A 26,186-nucleotide genomic window follows, 5' to 3' on the forward strand; every position below is an offset into this window, starting at 1 on the left:
AAATAAGGACGTATAGTGTGTTTAAAATTTTAAATATAATCTGTGCAAATAACATCATTATCTGTTCGATTTTGTACCTAATTATTAACACAGTAATTTATAAAACATTATACAAATGTTAATTATGTGTAATATAGAGACATCTTTAACTGTATATTATAATTTATCTCATACTTTGTGTAAGGAAAACATAAAAATCATCACCTTTATTTATTAGCTTTCGCCGGCGGTTTTTCCGAACAGATACGACTTGGGAACTTTCAAGAAAAGAGCGTACTCATTTCTTAAAGGCCAGCAACACTTTCAAAACAAATTCAAATCCTCTCCTCAAATACAGATAATATCTTTAGAATTGGAACAAATACAGACTCTTACTTTAATTTTAACAAAATGTGTCGTAAAGTACAACTTTTTACGATAATTTACAATCCCTTTATGATGACATCGTTCAAATGTCAAGATAGCCCAGCGAATGCAAAAGATCTCTCTTGATCGAAGTTTTCAGGTTATGTTGTATATGTCACAACATCGTATTTTGAATTCATTTTGTGTTAGGAGGAAAATAACAAAAATAAATCTTGTTATATGAAGTTTTCATCAACCCGAAGTGGAACAATATGGTGGAACAAGCTCCCAATCTACTTAGCAGTAGATATATGGTTTTTCAGCAGTGGAACTGATACACACTATAATGTATAAACCGACTCAAAAATAATAGGCAATTAATTAATACAACTCATAATTCAGTACGAGATTTTTTATTTCGCAATAGTAATATTTGAATGGCACTTCATTTACAAGAACAAAAGGACAAATCAAAGAAAGGGCTGTCCTTTTTTTATTCGGAAATTTCTTTTGTGAAAACGATAATTATCTTGTTCAGCGTTCCATTTCGTTCCAACGCTTACAATTTTTGCGGACTGTTTGTCTTCTAATCTAAGTTATAAGATTTTAAATTAAGAATTTTAAGTATTTTACCACTTCTTTTATCGTAAAATTAATTTCACTTGTAATAAATTAAGTTAAATTGATTAAAAGAATCTTTAAAATTAGGTAGTCGTGGTTCTGATCTAAGTTGCACAATTTTCTCTATCCATATAAATCAATTCAAGTTAAAAAAAGCTTGTAATTAAATTTTAACTGCCAGATTTTTGTTTTTCATATTATTTATAAGCATAAATCTTACAATTAATATTATACGATTGTCATTGCTTTATTATTATTAAAGTTGTTTATTTGCTCAGTGAAATACAGTAAGAACTTATTTGAATATTTTTTGACTCGGTTAAGTATGTAGTCATTATTAATTTCCCTTATTGTATTATTAAGATATTTTGCATTTGTTTATTATTTTTTAATATGTATAATTAAACTGCAAGATCGTTTACTAAAACTTAAATAAAGTTCTAGTTATATAACTAAACTTTAAAGGAAACCGAACCTATATCGATATCGTGAATGTTGTCAAGAAATGTGAAATGAAAATCTACACAAAGACATCCTTCAAAAGCCTTTTGACATTAAGGACCTAAAAAGCGGAGATTATGTCAGAATTTCGTCTTTGTGAAAATTTCACTCTGGGAAGTATTATACAAAAACTGTTTTACTAATCTGAAATGTTCCCTTAACAAATAGGACCAATTCTAGTAATATATCTCAATTTACTTCGAAATGTTCCATACGGTCGAATCTGTAACCGTAACATATAGAAGCACTTACAAAATCAATAGACATTGTGGACCACGGCATACACTAAATTATTTAGCGCGATAACAGAATCGTAAAATCATAATTTCATTTCGTAAACAAAATAAATCTTGTTACCAAAATGAAAATTAGTGTACATTGAACGAAAATTTGTGGATCGTTACGGGTAACGGCAAAACATTATTATTGTACTCTGAGTTCTAGTTGTTAAACCATTTGCATTAGACTGTGAGACAAATCCGACACTCAAATATGCTTTGAAACTCAATAGGCAATCCACTAAGTGCAAAGGGCTTACTATAAATAACGTTTAGTGTTCAGAGGAGAGGTGTTCAAATGCTTTCGCATGATAGATCCTGCAGTCAAAGCATTTGCGTCGTTTTTCGTTTTTAAGAGGAACTACTTATATGGTGTTCTGTGAATGGATTTTAGGGTAGTCATGAACACTTAAGATTGGTACCTATATAATATATTTAGAAGACAATTTGCTACAAGTGTATTCAATTTTTCATATATTTTATCCTCGTCTGTATTGATATACATATTTATATAGTTATATATAATTTCTCACGCTTATAATTTCTCAGTTATTTAGATATATTTTGGAACTTATGAAATAACTGTGTGTGTGTGTCTGTGTGCGTGTGGCACACTAACAAAAGTTAATTAAATTTATCTTTAGTTAAAACGTAAATTAATGTCACACCTAACACATTGTTATGACTTGTAATTATGTATATAATATTAATAGTTGTAGTAACTATTTCTTCTTAGTAGAATCTATACATTTAAAACCAGTTATACATTTATATTCAATGCAATCCTGTAAAGTAACAATTCAAAAATGCTTATAAGAGCCTACTTACATAATTTTTTTATTGATTAAAAACTTAAGAAATAAGTACGATTAGTAGCAACTGAGAGTTTTTTTTTTTAATTTATATTTTATTAAATAGGTATATTTAATTTACTTACAAATTTTATTTTTCTATGTGCCTTCTCTACGCTTTCGTAACTCTTTATTATGAAATGAAAAGATACTTCTGAACGTTTAAGTGTGTTATAGACAGCTGACGAATAGACTAAAGTTTCTTAACAAAACCCTACACTTTACTTTGGGAAGACGATGTCCAAAGTAATATATGTACAGTCGCTGTATATCAAACTACTCGTCAGAACCCTTTTTGATTCATGAATAACAATACACAATAGGTAGCTGTAAATGGATCCAATCCTTTGAGATTGGGATAAACATTTTTGTATACACAGATGCGATGTGTCCACTTTTCAAATTATTACTGAAAATCAGTTTATATTAAAACTGTTTACAATAATTATGCAATGTATATATCTCCGTATATTTTTGTTAATTGTCAGCGGTGGTTTAACTCAAAATAAAACGTCAAAAGTTTCGATTTATGATATTTTGAGGTTAGATTATAGAGTTTTTTTATAATTTAACTTTAATTAGCTATGGTAGATTATAATCAACCGAACAGTAATGCGTTAAATTGTAAGCAGTATGTTGCAGTTCACAATCTCGCGAGATTGATTATAATATAACGGTGTTTACCTTTTCAGTCCTTTTCAGTTAAAATATTGAACCGATAAAAATAAAAAATAAAAACACCATCCCGGGTGCCAAATAAGTATCCATTTCTACACTCATCTACTAATGTTAAAATAAGGTTCATCATTTGATAATGATTAGGTGGGTCGATCTACTAAAAGCATTTTAAGTTCTATTCACGTGGATCGGTAAAATTCAAAAGAGCACCCGATTCGATGTTGGAATGGAAGCACTTCAAGTATTAATTGCTTTTCGAAGTCTATTGTAATTCAGATTTTGGCGATAGATGCAAATTACTCTAAACTATCCAATTGATCCAATTTTTTAAGCATAATATTAGACATATTTTGGGCAAAACTAAAAAATTATTTGTATTTTTGTTGGACAACAAATGTTAGGCCACTGAGAACGAATTTTGGATCTCCTAAAAGTAAAACAAGAGGAATAAATAATAATATTAATAGGAGGCGAATGGGCAAATTGGCCACCTGATGGTAAGTGGTCACCACCGCCCATAGACATAGACATTGGTGCCGTAACAAATTATAACCACTCCTTACATTATCAATGCGCCTTGGTAACTAAGATGTTATGTCCCTTGTACCTCTATATGTATTGCGTGCTACTCACGCAGCCTCACTCACTCTTTAAACCAAAATACAAAAATACAAAGTATTGCTTCTTCGCGGTAGAATATATGATGGGATATAAAAATTGTTTACCTACTCATTTGTTTGGATTCATGATATTCGAACATTGCATATTAGAACGAAACACAAAATTAAGGTGAACTATTTTTTTTTTTTTTTAAATAATAAGCACCTTATGCCACACTAAGCGAACACTTCGAGATATATAAATATATAAAAGAATTATATCAACGACTTCATTAAAGGCTACTGTAGGATATATTATAAGTGTGTGTGTAATTTCTCTTAACCCTCACTTTAATACTCCGATAGGATGCCAATCCAACACGACCTGAGAGTTCAGGCGCAAGGCATCCCAAGCTCCAGAGATCCAATAAATTTTAATTGAAACTACCAGAGATTTATATCTGCAGCCATATTGCTAATATACCAACGAAGGAGGCAAGCATAAAATAAAATAATGAAATTAAGCATTCAGTACGCTATTTAGCGTTGGGTTAGAGAATGGATGAGATTCGTTTGGTATCATTATCATTTCTCAAAATATAATAAACTAATGTCAAAGTCACAGACATCATATAAGTATATGTATTACACACGTAATGACAGCGGTAAGTGTGTTAAGAAACCAGTCATCTTTTCTGGACGTACGTTTATTATAGGGCACAAATTTGTCCAATTACTGTCGTAATACAATTGGACAAGAAACTTTTCAAGACTGGAAAGATATCAAGCGCAAGAATAACGGCTTTACGCGGTTTCCAAGGCACGTAAGGATACTTCAATTTCAGGCTCCGGGCTGCGATTGTGAATTTTTAAAGAGATTAGCTCAATAACTTGTCATTGGCTGGGTTTGAACTCTGGGCCTCAGGTTCCACGATCTTATATCTAGCCACTAGATCAACGAGGCATATAGTATAAAATTATTAGTTTAAACACTCATAATCCATTAGAATAGAAAATTCGACTAGACTGGAATTCAGGCGCAAGACCAACGGACAACCTGTTTTTCAAGGTACAGAAGTATACACACTAACCACTTCCAGATTCCAGGTTGTGATTGTGAAAACAAACAAAAGCGTAAAGCTCTATAATTTTTTATGTCTCAATAGAGCCTTAAACCCAAGACCTCGTGGAGTGCGGCCTAACAAGCACCTTGAACAACGAGTAATTACTGTTGTTAAGAATATAACAGTTTTTAAAAAAAATAGATAAATTGTCTGTATCTAAATCAAATTATCTTTACCATTGTTCGCTTTGTTTAGCATTGTTACTTAGTTAGTAAATATAATATTTGACAGTACGCCAGAAGGCTATGTTAGAGTAGGGTTTATGTTGGAACGTCAAAAATTATCAGCATATAGTGTAGTTAGTAACCAAATAAGGCCAATAACTGATAATAATACTTAAACATTGTACATACATCAGCTCATATTCTGACGACCTCCGTGGTCGAGTAGTGTGTACACGGGTTTTCATGGGTACGCCACTCTGAGGTCCCGGGTTCGATTCCCGGCCGAGTCGATGTAGAAAAAGTTCATTAGTTTTCTATGTTGTCTTGGGTCTGGGTGTCTGTGGTACCGTCGTTACTTCTGATTTCCATAACACAAGTGCTTTAGCTACTTACGTTGGGATCAGAGTAATGTATGTGATGTTGTCCAATATTTAAAAAAAAATATTTCTATAAGGCAAAACAAACTAGTCTACGCTTGTTTTAATCAAAATTTTAACACCCACAAACGGATCGTTTATAATAACTTGATACCAACGGTATTTTAGGACTAAATCAACAGTTCAATCAGTATAGTATATTTTGTGAACAATTTTAATAAAATGTCACAATTCATCACACATTTCACATAATATAGACATATTGAATTCTTGAGAAAAAGTATATACGATAACACCCGGTACGTTCTCGTACGTGTTTTGAGGGGTGTCGTAAAACGACGTTTTAAATTGGTATAGGTCGGACACGAACGTGCTTGATGAAATTTTTATATCCGCATCTGCTGTGACACAAAAGTTATCCACACGTCCCTTTTATATTAAATTTTATATACATAAACAAAAACGTACTAAAAAATGAAGAAACGTCAACTCAGGGTAGATACACACACATCTCACAATCTACCGCCAAACAACAATAATAATTTTATTTTACAGGTACAAGGAACATAAAATCTTAGTTCCTTAGGTTGGTTAGGTTAGATTGAAGATGAAGTACCATCCCATATTTAGTGTTTAAATACTTATAGGTAGTCCTAGTACCTGCCTGTCTACTTACTTTAAATTTAAAAAGTATATTTAAGGGATAGTAAAATACTCTAATTCGCAGGACCAGTAATTCGATGTAATACGACGAAATAATAATTTTGCGGTCTATTTACTGGACGATCCAATAATATTATAACCTCTAGCCTAAACAAATATTCAAATGTCCCAAACAAAAATTAATTTTCGTTAACATTTACTGCTGGGAACATCACGATAATTTTTCTTTTATTTCACCAAAATGTCGTCAATTAAACCCCTTTTATCGTGAAAATAATTAAATTGAATGCTTTATTTGCTTATCCATAATAATTTTATTATAAACTGTAAACTCTTACTTACTTTTATTGTAGTCGTGCAATCGGAATCGAACATCGGTCTTTTATTTAATACTATCGAGTCACTATAAAACTAAATTCCGACGTAATGTTTGATAATGACTTGAATTTGTGGAAGAATTGATACATTCGTAAATATTTTATAACTAGCGCCCGCTACGGCATCACACGGGAGCAATTTATTTATAAACAAAAAGAGAAAAAAATATGCAGTTATAATCATTTTGTTAAGATTATTACAAAAAAAAAAACATTTTTTTAATTAACACTTTTTTCTATTAGTGAAAACCGTATCAAAATCCGTCCAGTAGATTAAAAGATGAAAAGGCTTTGAATTATACAAATAGAATTATAAAATATATTACGTATTAACAATAACATTAATGAAACAATATTAAAGTAAATCTTGAAAAAATATTAAAATACACATAAAATTTAAACACTATGTATTTTTTTACAAAGTACACTATTATTTTTTTGTTATTGTCAATATTTTTTAGTTAATCTTCGTGAAAATAACAATGTACAAATTTAGCTAAACGTATTCCGCTTTAAGGTGTAAACTTCACGTCGGCCCTTGTTTTAATAAACAAATGAAAAGCACTTTCTCAACAAAATTGTGTACGAGAAAATCATAATTAAAATCTCTGAAAAATAAACCAACAGATGTTAAGTTAAAAAATATGGTAATTGTTAAAATTAAGCGGCCCATTGTATCCAGAGCGAAGGCTTTGGAAGGCGTCTCATAAAATGGGTCATTGCTTCTAAATAAACGAAGTTTGAAAATTGATTATAATATATATTATTATATAATATAAGAGGAAGTAATTTGTGTTATAAATTGAATCAATTTATTATAATAATCAAAGTTGTGATAAAATATTTTACTTGTTATTTACTTTATCGGTAAAATGTCAATTTGCTTGATTAAAAAAGGAAATGTGCGGAAGTGTGCGTTGTAAATGTTTAATTGAATGTTGAGCATAAGCTATTAAATATAATTTGGGACATCAAACGTTACTTACGCATTTTACGTATATGTAAACATTGTCAGCCACACTAAAAAACGTTATTCAAAATTGCTTAGATAAATACTTCGATTTTTCTTTTTGATATCAAGGATTTGACATTTGAAAGAAATAGATACAGCATTCTTTGCCTAATCATCTTTTATAAAATATTTAAAGGAAAATGAAGGTTAGGTCTTTTATCGTTTTTAAGTTGGTACTGCAGACGTTTTTTTATGTTATTTAGAGATCGTCATTCTTTTAATCTGAGTGTGAGTGCAAATGTAAAGATTTTATATATTTATTGAAATTTTATTTTTATTTTAAAAAACACAAACAGACAAAAACTAACTCTATGATACTATAAAATCTAGATTAAAAATAATTTCATAGTTCAAACCATAAGCTACAGGTTATATTTATATGTAAATGACATACGACAAGGTTCTTGACGCGTCAATGTCTTCCGAGCCACCTAGCGATGTAAAAAGTCACAGGTTCGAGTCTGACCCTTTTGTATATTGTAGTCCCCAATCTTAACACAAGCTTTAAGCTTAGCAAGGGATAAATAGGCATTTGCGTAATTCCTTAAAATGGGGCATTGGTACTTTATTTTTAAATAAAAATAAAATTTTACTTATTTAGTAGTACATTAAATAAACATATAGGTATTACAGTTTAATACCCACCTACGATAGCCTACAAATCCAGCGCCCCCAAAAATTGTTAGAAACTAAATGTGAGCAATCCACTGAGTGCGGAAGGCTTACCATAAATAACGTTTAGTGCTCAGAGGAGAGGTGCTCAAATTGCTTCCACGTGATATATCCCGCAATCCATGTACGTTTAGCCATATTGAATTTTTAAGATAAGATGTCCCAGTTACACTTCGTACGATGTAGAGTAGGCATAAATTACCTCAAGGTACAAAATATACCTAATCTTTGCAGTTTTATAAGCCTTTCAGCGTAAATCGCTGAAACGAGTTATGAATAATAAAATATTTCCTACTTATTTAAGCGCTGAATTTAAATAAAATGCAATAATAAATTTGTAAATCATGCCTATATACATACATGTTCATGTAAATGATAATAAAAAATATTGAATAAGTAAATAATGGACTGGATTTATTGAGACTATACAATATTGCTGATGAAGTATATTAAATATTATTAAAATACAAAGGTTATATCAAAGCAGTTTAACAAATATTACGGCGTTCAGTGCACGAGGACAACTAAGGTTACGGCGCAACATATTAAAAATTTAACAATAAATTACTTATTATATAATTACAATATATATAATAAGTAATTTATTTGTCTATAATTACAATACAAAATCAATATAACTAGAAGAAGCCGGAACGATTACCTTAAATGATTATTTGTCATTTGTTTCAATTGCGTTTTCATGCACTGATGCGTAAAGAAATAGTTTTTTCACAAAATGTATATTTTTTATTATTATGTATGTATGTTTAATAAAAGAAGTGACTTAATTTTTCTCAATGCAAAGCTACCTCTATTTGCCTAGCCGAACCAGACTAAAAAAATATAATTCATTCAATGTTTGCAATAATTTTTATCATTTCTATTTGTTATCTGGAAATTGACCGATATTGTCAAATATTTTAAGTCAGCGGACGACATTCTGGCGATCATCCAAAACTTATTTTTTAACAACTATATGACCGCTGGTTACATTTGATCGCAAAAATCTTTCAACTGATGCTGCCGTTTTAAATACGTTTTGCAAATATTGTTTTAAACCATCTGTCTGGATATTTTAATGGATCCGATTTTGCAAGTCAATATATCGGCGACTCTTTACAATTTTAGGTAAAGTCGAGGAGGAAAAATATATTGTATTTAAAGTGATATGCGTGTGTGTGCACGTACATGTATTAATGAATTTGTATATATTTTACTCTATATGACAGTGCATGATACACTACACTATAGTCTCTATTTAAGAGTCAGAAAGAGAGGAAGAGAGCTTCCTTTCTGGCTGTCTGTGTGTGAGCATTGCATCCGATTAGAAATAGCAAAATAAATTATTGGAGATTCCACTAAAAGTAAAAGTAATTTTGGGTTGACTCTAACCTTGGAGTTAAGAATAAAAACATTCTAATTTATGTTTAAACCAAATTATTCTTAGGATTAATTGAACGCAATTGAACTCCAAGAGGATAATCATTTTGGTTAGAATGTAGAGCGACGTCGAGAGCAAAAATTTTACACATGGTCACATATAGTAGAATCTCCTATGAATTTGTAAAATTACTAATTTCCGCGTGTGTTCCTGTTTGCATGAACAATTTTTGAGCGATTTTACGATATACCAATATAATCCCAGTGCATGTGCATGCAGTGCAGTGCAATTGTAATATCTAAACCCCGGCGTGGATTAAACAAATATTTAAATATCCCAAACAAAATTTTAACTCTGTTATCCTTTACTTAGGAAAGCAAACAATTCCAGTTTTTTTTATTAATTTTCGTGTTATAGTGTACCCTTTTCTCTGAATTATATTTATTTATATTTTAATTATACTTACATGTTTGATTAATTTTTATAAGTGTGACAATACAGCATTTATTCATGAATAATAAAAAATAAAATAAAAAATTTTTTTAGAATTCGTTTGCCCAAAATTACTTGAGGTAATGTATAGTCAATTTTAAATTGAGAAGGCTCCTTGTTTACTCAGAGATGGCGTCCCGTTGAAATGGGTAATTGAAGCTAAATGTACGTAGCTTAAAGTTTGATAACAATCTGAATTTATAGTAATTTACATTGCATACGCTAATAAAATAAGACTGCGGGTTCAGTACCTTTTTAACAAATAATATGTACGACGGTGTAATATTAGTAAGTAGATATATTAGTAATTTTATCCCCAGATTCCCATTCTTTATTAAAGTCTATAAAAAATAGTAGTCTCTTTTTATCAAGGCAGTTATAAATCTTTAACGGTATCCAAACGGATTCTACTATGACCTCACGGGTCACAGAGGTCAGATAAAAATCGCTCTATTTAATAAGTTGATATTAACAAATAAACCGTTTTTCTCTTTTTTACAACAGATTATTACAGTCACCAGCACCTACAGGGCTCAACAAAATCTCTTGCTTTATCTATAGTGTAAACATTCAGCTAGATTTACACAGCTAATTGAAAGTTGTACACAATTTTAAACAAAAGTATTTTCTTAAATCTGGCTTACCAAGTGCAGGCTGCTGATTAGACAGTTGATATCTACTCGCATATTGCAATGGTATACCAGTAGCTCGTCTTGCCTCAGCTGTTTCCATGATGAGAGTAGTATAGCGAGTTACATGCTGGTGGAGTGCTGGGATAATTTCATGACTGATTGGCGAACTACTGCAAAATGCATCCAAACTGAGCTGCTACCAGCAAGTGACGACGAAATTCGAATTGGCGAATGAGGAAAAAAAAGGTTGAAGTTGCAAAGGGATCTTACTGTCCAACTTGTAAGTGCAAGTGACATGTAAGATACACAAAGTAGATACAATCTACGGCACAGGCTGCGTATGCTTACTTGCAAGGTCCCACTGCGTAATCCAGGAATTGCAATAATAAATACAACAAACATTAACAGCCTGTAAATTTCCCACTGTTGGGCTAAGGCCTCTCCCTTTGAGGAGAAGGCTTGGAGGATATTCCACCACGCTGCTCCATTGCGGGTTTATGGAAGACACCTGTGGCAGATTCTCGTTGAATTTGACACATGCAGGTTTCGTCACGATGTTTTCCTTCACCGCTGAGCACGAGATGAATTATAAACACAAATTAAGCACATAAAAATTTAGTAGCATATTTGACTCTTTCGTTCAAATAACTTTTTTATTTATTACAATATTACTTTTATTTCTAAAAAAAGTCGATTCGAATTCCTTGTAGCTGACAAGAGCAAAAGCAACAGGAACAAAGGTGGATTTATTAGAATTATACGGTCAGTCAAGGTCCTTGTAATTTTATAACGAAAAGAAATCGTGCAACTATAGACGCTCATGCTATTATGAAGATATCTTGAATTGTTCATCGTAATAGCAAGGGAACTAATACTGACTTTGGTTTCCTGGAAAAAAGGACGGGCTAGAGCCCGTGGAGCGCCAATGTGAATACATTTGCATTGGTCCCGTCTTATGACATGAAAACGGCGAAGAGTGAAATCTTTGGTAGAAAATCCAGTACAAGGATTTGGTGTTATATAATATTTATTTTCTAGAGCGATACTTAGTATTTTTTTGTGTGTAAGGTGTGAGTGAGTGAGTGTTATTTCAGACAAGAGGCATATAACATCTTAGTTCCACAGGTTAGTGGCGAATTGGCGATATAAGGAATGATTAATATTTCTTACATCTCCAATGTTTTTTTTTTTATAGCATAGGTAGTCGTATGAGCTAATGAGCCTGGTGATGACTGGTGACCACTGCAACACAACAAAACTAATCATTGCTTCTAAGCGATAGAGTAAGTGGTAAGTTAAGATAAGTTGGTGGTACCTACGCAGACGAGCTTGCACAAACCACCGAGTAAAGTCTACAGGCTTACCGTCAGGTGATTCATTTGCGCGTCTGAGAAAACAAAAGTTTAAGTACCGCGTTTCATAGTACTGACTGCTGACAGAGTAGTGCTGTTTATTTTTTCGCCCATTACTAGCATATTGCTACGATACCACGAGGACTTTATTAATACAGTGGTATTTGTATTTTTCTTTATTCCATTCGTCGATTAATTTTGTAAATAATTATTGTATAGAGAATTTTACTTAATTTAATATTATGGTGAGTTCGTGTTTTGAAACAATTTGCATCGGATGTTAACTTTTAACGTATTTAAGTTTTATAGTCTTTTAATTTGGATGTAGTATGCGATAATTTTCCTTACTTAAGAGGATACCGTGGGTTAAGTTTGCACTAAAGATGGCTACAAAATTCATAAGCTATGAAAATATTTCTCGACATTTCCGAAATACTAATCGCACTAGTATTCATGATAAAAATACACAATGTTTCATCAAAATCGGTCAATTGGTTTAAGAACAAATTATAAATTTTAAATTATGACCATATTGTTAATATGGATGTGTCAAAATATTTTAAATATATCTTTAAGTTCTTCTTAACTAGAACGAATATTACCTAGAAAGGATTTTTCTTTTATTTAAATTACTTTTTATTATATGAATATAAATTATCGTTTCATTAAAACAATTATTAACACCATGTTCAAAAATAAACATGAATTGCTCTTTATTGTTAGTCTTAGAAAAGGTGTTCCTTTACCTCTAGGATATTAACAATACTACTTACACTTTTGGTTGGCTGAAATAAATCTTTATAGAGACATACCTTTGTAAATTGTCGAGGATTTTTTGTATATGTTAGATATTTTTAAAAACTTGTTTCTTAAATAACAAAATCAATGAATAATTAAAATTTGGCTTTTTATTATTTCACCAGACCAGTAAGTGAAGTGTTTCTTAATTTAAAGATGACCCTTATGATAGGTTTGCTAAGGAAAGTGTAACAAAACAAAATTTTCTTTCTTTTTTTTAGTAACTTTGACATTCGAATGAAGGATAAAAAGTATATTCGAATGAAGAATAAATAGTATACAACCGCTACACATTATTAGTAAGGGGTTTAAAGAATTTTTCAAATTAAATCCGACCTAGCGTTATGAAAATCTTTGTTTATAAAAAAACTCGGGATATTAAAATATTCGCTCATTTTTCATGAAAGCTGAACGCGTCATGATTCTCATAACACTTCTGGTATAAAAGTTGTATCTAATACTAAAATAATATAAGGATTTTTAATCTTCATACTTTTAAATATGTATATTTTTTTAATAAAAACTTTAACAGTAAGATTATTAAATATAATGAATTTTAATTAGAAAACATTACATTTCAAAAGACATGTTTTTCTCTTTACCACGCGGATACAACTCAACGGGATCATATTAAACTTCACACAATGACAGTTTATAACAAGAAGATTAACATTGAATTGTAACAATAAGAACCGATAACCATTGGGGAAAACGTGTTCTAGAGTGGAGAACGCGTCTTGGCAAAGGTAGTGTAGGATGTCCTCAGGCACGGTGGATTGACGTTTTGCGCAAGACGGCTGTCAGGAGCTGGATGCGAGTTGCCGAAGAAAGACCACATTGGCGTGCATTTGGAGATGCCTATGTCCAGCAGTGGACGAATGTGGGCCGATGATGATGATGATATAACAATTTAGCTTTGAAGGTAAGCTAAGAAAATACATAGAATATAAGAAAAGTATAACCAAATAAGTCTCAAAGAAGGTCAACAAAAATACATTTAAAATTAAAAAGTAATTTCAATAAATATAAGTGTTAATTTCATGTATCAACAAAAATCGTAAAATACAATGAAATATTGACATTCTCATAAGCTGGCTTATATTGAAAATTACATACACGAAATCAATTTAAAACGATGATTGCAATTTATTCAACTAGCGCGTGCCATGTAACGCTTTGAGCCATTCGTTGAGTGAACAAACATCAACGACACTGTATTATTATACCATTTGACCTTGGGGCAAGCCCGCCTGGGTAACCAACTATCAGTAATACTTAGTATTGTTGCGTTCTATTTTGAATAGTAAGTGAGTAAGTGTAACTACAGGCACAATGGACATAACATCTTGGCTTCCAATGTTGGTGGCGCATTGGCGTTGTAAGAAATGGTTCATCTTTCTTATAAAGCCAATAGGCGATGATCACTTTATATAAGGTTTTTTTTATTTTTCAATAAAAAAACGTTCGGGCTTATTTTGTCTCCATAGCGATCAAATTCCCATAACGATAGTATACTACATTGTTCATTTTAATAATTTTACATCAATAATATAAGTTACAATATGTTTGGTCCCTCTCTTACCCCATTCGGTGTGAATATTTCATTCACACATATGTAAAAGACATATGTAACACATAAACCACTTCACTGCACATCGAAACGCATCCACACGAACGCTTTCAGAATCGTGAATAACAATACAGCGTAGACCCATCTTAGGGATCCGGATAAACAGATTTATTCACATATATAAAAAAAAATCATTGTATTTGTAACTGGAAAATAAGTCTAAATACGTTTAAAGTGTTTATTTTATATTATATTTAGGTATGAAACTAATGTAAACTAATATCCCGTAAATGGCTGACTGGCCCTCCTCCACCTTTTGGGACGAAGGTTTGGAGCTTATTCCACCGAGCTGCGCTGAATTGCTAATCACACATTAAGCTGGCTTACATACGATATTTTCTTTTACAGATAAGCACCATACGATTTATAAGAAAAAATTAACACTCAGTGGCTTCTCGGGATTTGAACCCACAATCTTCGGTCACGATTCCCCTGTTCTCAGCTGCACAAAACAGACGCGTTCAATTTATTGTTATTGTTACAAGATTCAACCTGCATATTAATTGCAGTAGTATACAAATACGATTAGCACGACGTGTCCTTTTCGGTAGGTAGCGACTTTTTAACAAACTCGTCATTGTTATTCGTTGTTCGAAAGGAATATGATTTTACCATCGGTAAAAATTGTAATGTAAGTCGCAGAGACGCTTAATAGGAATACGAAATCCCGTTGATAATAATCATATCCAACAATTTTTCGTAAACAATGTGAAATTCTACAGTTCGGTGCAGTTGCCTGGATACCAATTTCCAAGTTGCTCTAGCGATAGACATAGATAATTCGTGGTCTAAATTTTTTTCGTTTTAGATCATGCTTTACTTTGTCTTGGTTATAAGACAAGTAGACCGGTCTGGGAGTGTAAGACAGGGGATAAATGAAATCAGGACGAGTTTCGCTGATTTATGCTAAATACTCGATTGTCAAACTAATTAATAAAAACAAATGTATGTATAGGCAAAGATCAAAATGGCTGAACTCTTTTTTATTTATTTTTTTTTTCATTTTTTTCATTTCATTTTCTCCTCTTTTTATCATTTGTTTTTCTTTAATGGTATAAATAAATTAAAAAATATAAATAAGAAACTTCAAAGCATTCAAATCGTATACGTTTTTCGCAAGTTTTTAACAAAGGTAAACAAAATAACATGAGTTAGAATTTGTACATTACATTAAGAAAATATCGATATGAATGATATTAACCTTTCTAGGAAACTAAAAATTAAATATAATTCGCCCAAGTTTATAATAGACATTATAAATCTCAACGCAAAAGTTGTTAAAGAATACATTAAACGTGGTTCGAATGGAAACCATTATTTCTTCCTGATTAGGTGAACTCGAATGCCTAAAAGCGTTTTAAGTTCCATTGAAGTAAATCAACAAAATTCAAAAGAGCATCCGACTCGAATCTGAAATGGGTGAACTTCAAGTATTAATTGCTTTTCCTAGTCTATTGTAATTCAGATTTGGCGAAAGATGCAAATTACTCTAAACTATCCAACTGATCTACTTTTCTAACTTGAATGTGAAAAGTTTCATGAAAAACAACGGGTGTGGGAAAGTATAGCCGCATTTTACAATGGGAAACGCGCGCTATGTTCTACTTTTACGATGTACTTACAGCTAATATGAATACGTTTTTTATCATTGCGACGTTAAATGCGGATTAAAATAACGCGCTCCGTTATTTTTATAATAAATAATTATCTTAATGTGATATTTTGAAAGAAACAATTGAATGTGTACAAATGAGATATATTACCCAAGCCGAGATGGCCCAGTAGTTAGAATGCGTGCATTTTAACCGATGATTTCGGGTTCAAACCCAGGCAAGTAGCACTGAATATTCATGTGCTTAATTTGTGTTTATAATTCATCTCATGCTCGGCGGTAAAGGAAAACATCGTGAGGAAACCTGCATTTGTCTGATTTCAACGAAATTCTGCCACATGTGTATTCCACCAACCCGCATTGGAGCAGCGTGGTGGAATATGCTCCATACCTTCTTCTCAAAGGAAGAGGAGGCCTTAGGCCAGCAGTGTTAAATTTACAGGCTGTTAATGTAATATTAGCTAAAAAAATAGCATATACAATGGTCATTAATTATTGTAATTTGGAATTTAGAGAAATGTCAAAAATAAAAAATGTACGAACTTTTTTTATATTATCAAGTATTTAAATACATAAACTCCAGATACACAACAAAAAGAATAGTGATCACAGTTCGTATAAAAAAATCTAAAGAAGGAAATAATGTACGCAGCGAAGCTTTTGAATAGTTTTTTTCAGTTAAAATTGATCGTGCCCCAATACCGAAATGCATCAAATTACAATTGAAATCCATCTATTCGCATCTAACTTTGTTAATCAAATAGTGATGGGAATCGGATACAGAGAGGTGATTATATTACGTTATTTACTATTTCCCAGAACAAAGCAAACCTGAATTTGTATTAGTACAACTCTAGTGCCATGTCAAACGTTCTCGTCACACAAATAGAAGTAAATTTGCGAAGCCGCATATCCAGCTCAGTTCGGATGCATAATAGAGCTGTATTAACCTAGTATCCTATTAGAGGCTTTGAACATCGTATTTTAGATCGAGACCCTGAGTTTAACTAAATGGTTCATTTGAAGCGGGTCGAGTATAATCATTTTTGTTATAGGTGGAATATTTAATGCATCTTTACATATATTTTTTTCTCGTGAAATAGTATTTGTAATTAGTTCAAAGAAAGATCAATAAACATACTGTGCGGAGACGATTGGTTCTCCTTTTATTTTGGCATTAAACTTTACTTCTGTAAACATATTAACACGTTGAAAATAGTTAGATATTCCCTTAAATCTGCATCACTAACTTAATTTGTTTCCAAAAATAAATATATAAGAAAAGCAACATATAATTTCCTTTATACATTGTATTAAAATTCCGTCACTGCAGTCATTTGCATGTACTTTCAAATTTGAATATTTTGCAAATCGTTCCTTATAACACAAATTTTACAAATGATGCTTTTTTAGAGTAAAAATTGTTTAAAACTCATAGAAAAACATAATTTTATTATTGTGTGAAACAACTAATTTTAATGCTTTTTGTAAGTCCGCCTGGGTGCCCACAAACTCATCATATATTCAACCGCAAAACAGTTATAATAAAATAATTCCAAGTATGAGTGAGCTAGTGTAACTACAGGTGCAAGGGACATAACCAGTTCCCAAGACGTCAAGGTGCCTTGGTTATTTAAGAAATTATTAAAATTTCATACGGTGACAATGTCTATCTGCAGCAGTGACCTACCATTAGATGGCCCATATGCAAAACCGCCTACCGATGCCATAAAATAAACTTTACTAATACATAATATTATAAATACGAAAGTAACTTTGCCTGTATGTTTGTTACCTCACCACACTTACTGCCTTAACTGAATTCACGAATTGAAAATGGAAGCGGATAAAGTCGCGAGTAACATTTAGTTATAAAATATAACTCCTACAATATCATCGTTTCATTCACATCCTCGTCCCGGCGTTGCAGCGTGATGCAAATACAAACAAACTAATATACATTTCCTTTGCTGTACGGTAAAATATTAATATTTTAGCACAAAACATTAATTAATAGAAAGTTACGAACTAGAACCCACCTGAGTTGGATTTGATTAACCGAACCAAGCAAAGCGAACTCATTCCATTGGGATTGCCATTCCTTCCGTATCATACTAAATAATATTAATCAGGTCACTTTATTTAAGTAAGTATATAAATCTTATAATATTAATTTTGTAACTACTGAAGTTTAAAGTAAAGTACCTACTTAGTGATGGTGCGCAAATATTGGGTATAATTATAACGGATCGAAAAAAAGATACATCAAATTATACCACACAATTATGACAACACTATGAAGGGGTATAGACATATAAATTGTACAACAAATCAATAACTTCCTCGTTTATGAAAATGCTTAAAAACCTTATAAAAAATTAAAATAGGTGTCCCGGGATATATACATGGAACGAAGCTGCTTTTGCTATCTAGTAAGTAAATAACTGACATTGAAATAAATCAAAACGTTTAAGAACAAAATTAAATGTCACGCCAAAAAAATATTGTAAATTAAAATAGGAACAAAAATAAATTTAAAAAATATTATATAAAAACGAACGTAATAGAAAGAGACAGAGAGAAAGAAACGAGAGGGGATAGTCGCCTGGAACATAACGCTTTTTTCTTTATTACGTGACGATTTATGCCAGTTCACTCTAGGAAGACGCGTAGAAGAACTTTTTTCTAAAAACAGTTACCTTTTAATACAATTATAATCCAAGTCTATTTGATGTTAGAGTATATAAACACATGATATCTTTTTTCGTCGTATAGTATGCGTTAAATGTTTATCAAATTAAATTGAAACATTGTAATTGGCACTCGCGTGAAGGTATCTGTCACGGTCCCATCAAGTCACATTAAGTATCCCTGTTGGACAAAGGAGTTCCCCCCTGTTTTAAAAGCTTTTTTTTTATGGCATTGGTTGGCGGTCGAGCATATGGGCCACCTGATGGTAAGTGGTCACCACCGCCCATAGACAGAGGCGTTGTAAGAAATATTAACCATTCCTTACATCACCTATGCGCCACCAACCTTGGGAACTAAGATGTTATGTCCCTTGTGCCTGTGATTACACTGGCTCACTCACCCTTCTAACCGGAACACAACAATACAGTGTACTGTTATTTGGCGGTAGAATATCTGATGAGTGGGTGGTACCTACCCAGACGGGCTTGCACAAAGCCCTACCACCAAGTAAAAGTGGGTTTGGAACTTTTGTAACAACGCTACTCCAATGCGGGTTAAAGGATACACGTGTGGCACATACAGATTTCCTTACGATGAAATACACTAATAAGGTAAATTAATTGAATTAAATATTGTAAATTAATAGTCGTACGTTTTATATATTATTTAAGGATTAAATGTTGGGACTACCATAAACTCAGTTGTAATTCATTTTTTATCATTCATTATTCATTTATGATAAAAGCCTTGCATTAAAATATTAATATATATACATATACAACCTCAATAGATAACAAGTTCATATAGATAATAAAAATCCGTACATAATACCAACTATGATACATGAAGTATTTCAAGTTAAAGACTTAAAATTTGATAATGATTATACTTCTAGCTACTCCGATACTTTAGCCCACGTTGCTGCTTCGCTGGTCAATCCATTATGTTACAATAAACATCCTAAATAAACGGACTATATAACGCAGAAAGATTTTTTAAAATCAATTTCAGAGATGAAAGATTAGCGCGTTCAATGACTCACAAATATATTTTTTTAGCTTTTACATTCTGTGATATATTAAATTTTTACATTAACAGCCTTTACATTTCCCACTGCTGGGCTAAGGCCTTCTCTCCTTTTGAGGAGAAGGTTTAGAGCATATTCCATCACGCTTCTCCAATGCGGGTCGGTGGATGTGATATATTGCGATTGCATAATGTAAAATATAAATATATCGTTGCATTATGCGCATTGCGTTCAATCAACTCAGGTTTAATTAGTGAAATGAAACTCGTTGCTCGGAACTGTTTTTGTTTATGTCGGCTATTTTCAATACGAGCTGGCTAATGAGAATCAATATTACTCTATTGCAATATTTAATTGATAAATGAATTTAATTCGTACGGTTGTCATGACACCGTAGCATTGATAAATATATAAACATATATAAACTATATATATGTATAGTTGGTAATGTCATCGTGCGCATAGTGACAAGGTAATTTATTAAAAGAAACTATTTTCATAGATTTGTTTTCATTGTTTTGTATCGACATTCTATTGTTACTGTAACGTAAAGTAACAGCATTTTAATGTTCTACTTTTAGTTTAAGTCCTCCGATTCTTTAGAGAAGGTTTGAAGCATTTCCACAACGTTGCTTCAATGCGGGTTGGTGTGAAAAATTAGTATTACTTGTCTGGATTTGAACCCGCGACCATCAGCTAAGATTCACGTGCGCTAACCCCTGAACGATCTAGCCTCAACTAAATATAACAGATCAAAACTAAAAAATGATATTATCAATTATTCTTAATTACTAAGTTGAAAAATTAAATTGCATCAATATCAATGAAAATAAAAACGCCTTATAAAAATGAATAGCAAAATCATTTATAAACTTTTAACACTTACTTTTTTTAGTTTACGAGCAAAATATACTCATCAAGTACTGTAACCATTCAGAGTGTTATTTATAAGAATGTGAATGGATAAAACATTCTTCCCCCTTTTTTATTTCTCACGAGAATATAAAAATAATTCCCATTCGAAACACCATAAGCTTATTGAGGTAATAAACAGTAAGGGTGATAGTCTACATAAAATGATATTTTACTAGGTGTTGTGTGACAAAAGGGCTCATTTTCGCCCTTAACTTATATTTTCTACATCACTTATAAAAAACTTATTTCTATGAAGCTTAATATACTTATTACTTAGTTTGGTGGGCTATTGTCGAAACTGAACTATGTACGATCGATAAATAAAAAAAATACTTTCACAAATACCTAAAGAATAACGCCATATTACTTTTTATGCTTTTGTAACTGTCACTCACATGGATATATTCGGGATACAAAGTAGCCAATGTCGTTAGCACCCTAGGAATATAATTAATAAACGCGATACTATTTTACGTGCTAGTATAGATACTATTAATAAAACTATTAGATAATAACGCCGCCTGATGACGTAGGACTTGACCAGTGTAAATTTAAACTGTTACCTTACAATTATCAATATACTTGAAATGGGATGATAGGGCTCTATGCAAGTTCGTCTGGGTAGGTACCACCCAATCATTAGATATTCTACCACTAACAACAATACATCTTAGTTCCCAAAGTTGAGGCGCACGTAACAGGAATGCATTTATGGGGACGGTTAATATTTCTTACGGCGCCAAGGTTTATCGACGATGGTGACAACATACCATCAGGTGGACTATTTGCCTGTCTGAGTGCTATTCTATAAAAAAAAATGTACATTTTATCATAACTTTAATTTGCATGTTGTCATTTTTATCGAGCAGCCGATACCGACACGTCGCCGATAATTTGATTTCTCCATCAGTATCGATGCATTTCAAACTTTAAAGCCTTTAAAAGTGACTGCATTGAATTTAAATCATTATCCAATTAGTATTCACAGATCATATTAGAATGCTACTAAACTTACAAACAACACCCTAAACATTGGGTCGCCAGTAGAAAGATTCAAGATGTTTGATACAGCGCCCATCATATATCTGGTTGACAGCAACTGGTGAATAAAGACGAGTTTTTCAATGAAGATTCATATTACTAAATACAGTCAATATTCTATGATACCTATCCCTAGATATTTCATACATTTGACTATGTGTTATATTACAATAAAAAGCGAACAGAAAATAAATTAACTACATTCATACCTCGTACCTATTTCTATTGTCTATACAACAGCGTAATGTACAAAGCGTTCTCTCGCCGTTTCATTAAAATAAAATAAATATACCGTCGTGATATTGTGGCACATCTCGAGATCTCGGAAAAATTCAGCTATCAAACAAAATTGTGCTCCAGGAGAAAAACGATTTCCCCTTATTATCTTCAAAATAGTCATCCTTGTCTCCCGAGAGTAATGTCCCAAGAAAATGTTATTACATAAGTATTTTATGATACCGTTTAAAGGAACACGTTTTGTATTAAGGGAATATTTTGCTTGTTTAAGACCCCCGTGAATTATACGCGTTTCATATTAAAAATACAATTACTTTCGAATAAGACTCGGAAAAAGATTTGCGTTCTTAATATGAAAGATATATATTGTTTTTTAACTTGACAAAATTTTAATAATATTTCTTTAAAATATTTACAAACATATTTTTTTTTAATTTTAAAGGGAAACTTTTTAATATGATTGGCATTCATGAATTATAAACTTATATATTATTATTTACATAAATTATTATGTAGTATTAAAAAAACATCTGATCTTAAATTTCGATTGGATATTTATCAGGGGGCGTAGCTCAGATGGTAGAGCGCTCGCTTAGCATGCGAGAGGTACCGGGATCGATACCCGGCGCCTCCAATTATTTTGTTCTAATATTATTTTCTTTTTTCTTTATGAAACTTTAATGAATAAACAGTACACATTGCTTACTTAAAATAAAATATAATAAGATGGTTCAATAAAAAACAACAACTTTATTAACAGGAAAAAAGTATTTTACTTAACAAGAATAATAATTACATATATTCACAATATCATGCAAAAGTAGCATTTACGTACAGGTACGTTACGTAACTAATAAAATGCTTGTATTCCAGTGATAGCTTTACCCAAAATTAAAGAGTGAATATCATGGGTGCCTTCATATGTATTAACGGCTTCTAGATTCATGACGTGTCTTATAATGTGGTACTCGTCAGACACTCCGTTACCCCCGAGCATGTCCCTAGCTACTCTAGCGATTTCCAAAGCTTTCCCGCAGTTATTTCTCTTTAGTAGCGATATCATTTCGGGCACCACTAAACCTTCATCTTTTAGACGTCCTACATGTAAGCAAGCTTGAAAACCGAGACTTATTTCTGTAATCATGTCAGCCAATTTCTTCTGTATCAGCTGGTTTGAGGCGAGCGGTCTTCCAAATTGTTTCCGATCTAATGTGTACTCTCGAGCGATCCGCAAACATGTTTCAGCCGCACCGAGAGCGCCCCAAGCGATCCCGTATCGCGCGTTATTGAGACATCCGAAAGGCCCCTTCATACCTACTACGTTGGGCAATAAATTCTCCTCCGGTATAGCTACTTCGTCGAGCAATATCATGCCCGTTGCCGAAGCTCTCAAAGAAAATTTGCCATTGATTCTGGGCGTGTCTAGTCCTTTTTTCACTTGAGAGCGATCTACTATAAAACCTTGTACTTTATTTTCTTCATTTTTAGCCCATACTATAAGAACATCTGCAATTGGCGAATTCGTTATCCACGTTTTCGAACCGCTTAAAATGTAACATTTTGATTTAGAATCATATTTAGCCCTTGTAACCAGTCCACCGGCATCACTTCCGTGATTCGGTTCAGTCAGCCCGAAACAACCGACTAAATCACCTTTAGACATTTTTGGTAAATATTTTTGTTTCTGTTCCTCCGAACCCCACATGTAAATAGCTCCCATAGCTAAGCTACTCTGTACACTCATAGCCGATCGATATGAAGAATCTACGCCATCTAGTTCCCTCGTAATGAGCCCATAAGTGACAGATGATACTCCAGCACAGTCATAGCCTTTAATGGTGCACCCAAGAATCCCTAACTCGCCCATTTCTTTGTAAATCGCCCGATCGAATACTTCGTTTCTATTTGCCTGAACCACTCTAGGCATTAGTTTCTCTTGACAATAAGCTTTCAACGAGTCCCGGACTGCCTTTTCATCGTCGTGTAATAGTCGATCTAAATTCAAAGGGTCTTCCCAGTTAAAAGACACTTTTGTGTTGTTTGAGCATGTTGTTGACAATGCTCTGTAATTATTATTATTACACAATGTAGACAATAACTTAGAACACTTTTTAAAATTTACAGCCATATTTAAATAGTAATTAATAGGTTCTTATTTCTCGAAAACTCACTAAGTATCTAGTTGTTATCAGTTCATGATAAATTTCCACTGTTCAAAATCACACACTAAAACCTATAGTTTTAAATCAGTATATATATGTATATACAATAAGACACTAGCTATTCAACATAATAACTGTAATCACTAAATATTATCTTAAGTTTGATAACATGTTTAAGATACGAAAGTAATAACCTCACTTCTGACCTAGTGACAAGAAACTGTTTTTAATAATAGGTTTCCGTTGCTACATTCACGTCATTGATGTGCTGCTAATGTAACTGCGGACTTTTGTTTGTTTATCTTATTCGATTTTTGTTTCTATACAACATTTTGCTTGCTTTAAAATGAAAGGCGCGAGATTTTTATATTGTATGTTTGACAATTATTATCTATGAACTTAAATGTTATCTTTGATAACTGTTACTTCGCAAATTTACCTTTTAATGTTAATATTTATTAATAAATAAAATATTTTTTTGGGTGATAAGTATGATATGTACAATATGATAAGTTGATAACTGTAAGGCACGTATATTTTATTGTTTCGATAAAAATTGAGGAAATGCGAGCCTTTATAATCGTAATATGCGTGTCTTTATGTATTACGCAAAATTTTATAAGTTTCGTAATAAATTTATTTCGTACTTAAATAAATATGTAAGTACTTATTTTTTTAATTGAATAAAGGTTTATATATTAGAAATATTATTCTAATTATCACCATATCTCAAAGCAATTTATGCCTTATTTTTTTATTATTATTACTTGTACGTAACAATGTTATTGCTAATATCAAAATAATACCATAAACTGTTATGTTTGGCATTATACTTATTTTATATTAATTTTTTCTACAAAATATAATCTGCATTGTTATATCAATTATTATCTATCAATAATCAAGTAGGTAAGTACTTGTTATTGTAAGTAAAATTTTATGTATTCATCATCATTACACAATTACAATACACTGCTAGACATCCGCCGATTCTCCGCCTTCCACATCCAGTCGGATAAAACCAACTTCTTAAGGTCATCGGTCCACCTGGCTGGTTTATTCAATTCAATTCTTAGCTGAATTACTTTTAATTGATTTTATTTATCAGGAAATAAATAATGATATAACCGTGACAATAATATTGTTATTACCTAGACGTACGTCATTGTTAGACGTAGTAACCGCGAAGCTACTATATGTTAGAAACATAATAAAGTAATATATAAATACGTGAGTAATACACGTCATACTCGTCGACGTCATATTAGTTTTACTTTAATTTTATCTTTAATGTGTGATTGAAGTTTTATTTTATGGTTTATTCTTCTTAGCGTTTTACTTTCAAGTAATTTACATTAAAGCTTAGATGCTTTGTGCAACTTTGATGTTATTCAAAGAAATATTTTCAACGTATGTTTACTTTATTTCTTTACTTTACTGTATTGTTTTCCGTTGCGTTATTATTTTTTAAACTTCAGTAAAGTATTTTAGTAAATAAATAAGTTTTAATAATAACGTTATTTCAAATATTTTTTTAGTTCATTTAATCATTCGTAGAAGAATATTAATTATAAATATGCTATGATGTTTTTGTTGGAAATAATTTGTTCGTATATGTTCTGTTATTAAAGAACTATCTAGATACTTTTCAATATTATGACGACGTTTGTTTTTGTTTATGGTACAAAATGTTATATACGAACTGTTGAACATTTTATAGCATAAATAGTTTAGTTATTATATTAAACCAGAGTCTATAAAGTTGGAAGTTAGGTCCATAAAATCCAAAATTTGAGAGCCTTTGTTTCAACATTTTTAAATAATATCAAATAAAAGTTTTCTGCAAAATATAAATACTACAACGGCACCAATATTTTGCCTGGATACGGGTGAAGAAATAATGTGAACACGTTTATCAACTATTATTGTATTTCTTTATAGATAAAGATAAAAA

At 31.7% G+C, this 26,186-nt stretch overlaps 1 protein-coding gene and 1 non-coding gene across 2 annotated transcripts; one reads left to right on the forward strand and one right to left on the reverse strand.

The window, feature by feature from the left end:
- Positions 1-22,631: 22,631 nt before the first annotated feature.
- Positions 22,632-22,704, forward strand: Trnaa-agc. The gene has a single exon. It is a non-coding gene; the product is annotated as a tRNA-Ala (tRNA).
- Positions 22,705-22,800: 96 nt separating this feature from the next.
- LOC125068139 (glutaryl-CoA dehydrogenase, mitochondrial) lies at positions 22,801-24,441 on the reverse strand. Its single transcript, XM_047677159.1, has one exon. The coding sequence runs from the start codon at positions 24,196-24,198 to the stop codon at positions 22,921-22,923; it is 1,278 nt and encodes a 425-aa protein (XP_047533115.1). The 5' UTR covers positions 24,199-24,441; the 3' UTR covers positions 22,801-22,920.
- Between the last annotated feature and the right edge of the window lie 1,745 nt (positions 24,442-26,186).

The sequence above is a fragment of the Vanessa atalanta genome, chromosome 13 (assembly GCF_905147765.1).
Source record: "Vanessa atalanta chromosome 13, ilVanAtal1.2, whole genome shotgun sequence".
Taxonomy (NCBI): Eukaryota; Metazoa; Arthropoda; class Insecta; order Lepidoptera; family Nymphalidae; genus Vanessa; species Vanessa atalanta.

Bases quoted from the DNA above. Each gene is read 5' to 3' on its own strand.
- LOC125068139 (XM_047677159.1), bottom strand. From the start codon at position 24,198: ATGGCTGTAAATTTTAAAAAGTGTTCTAAGTTATTGTCTACATTGTGT.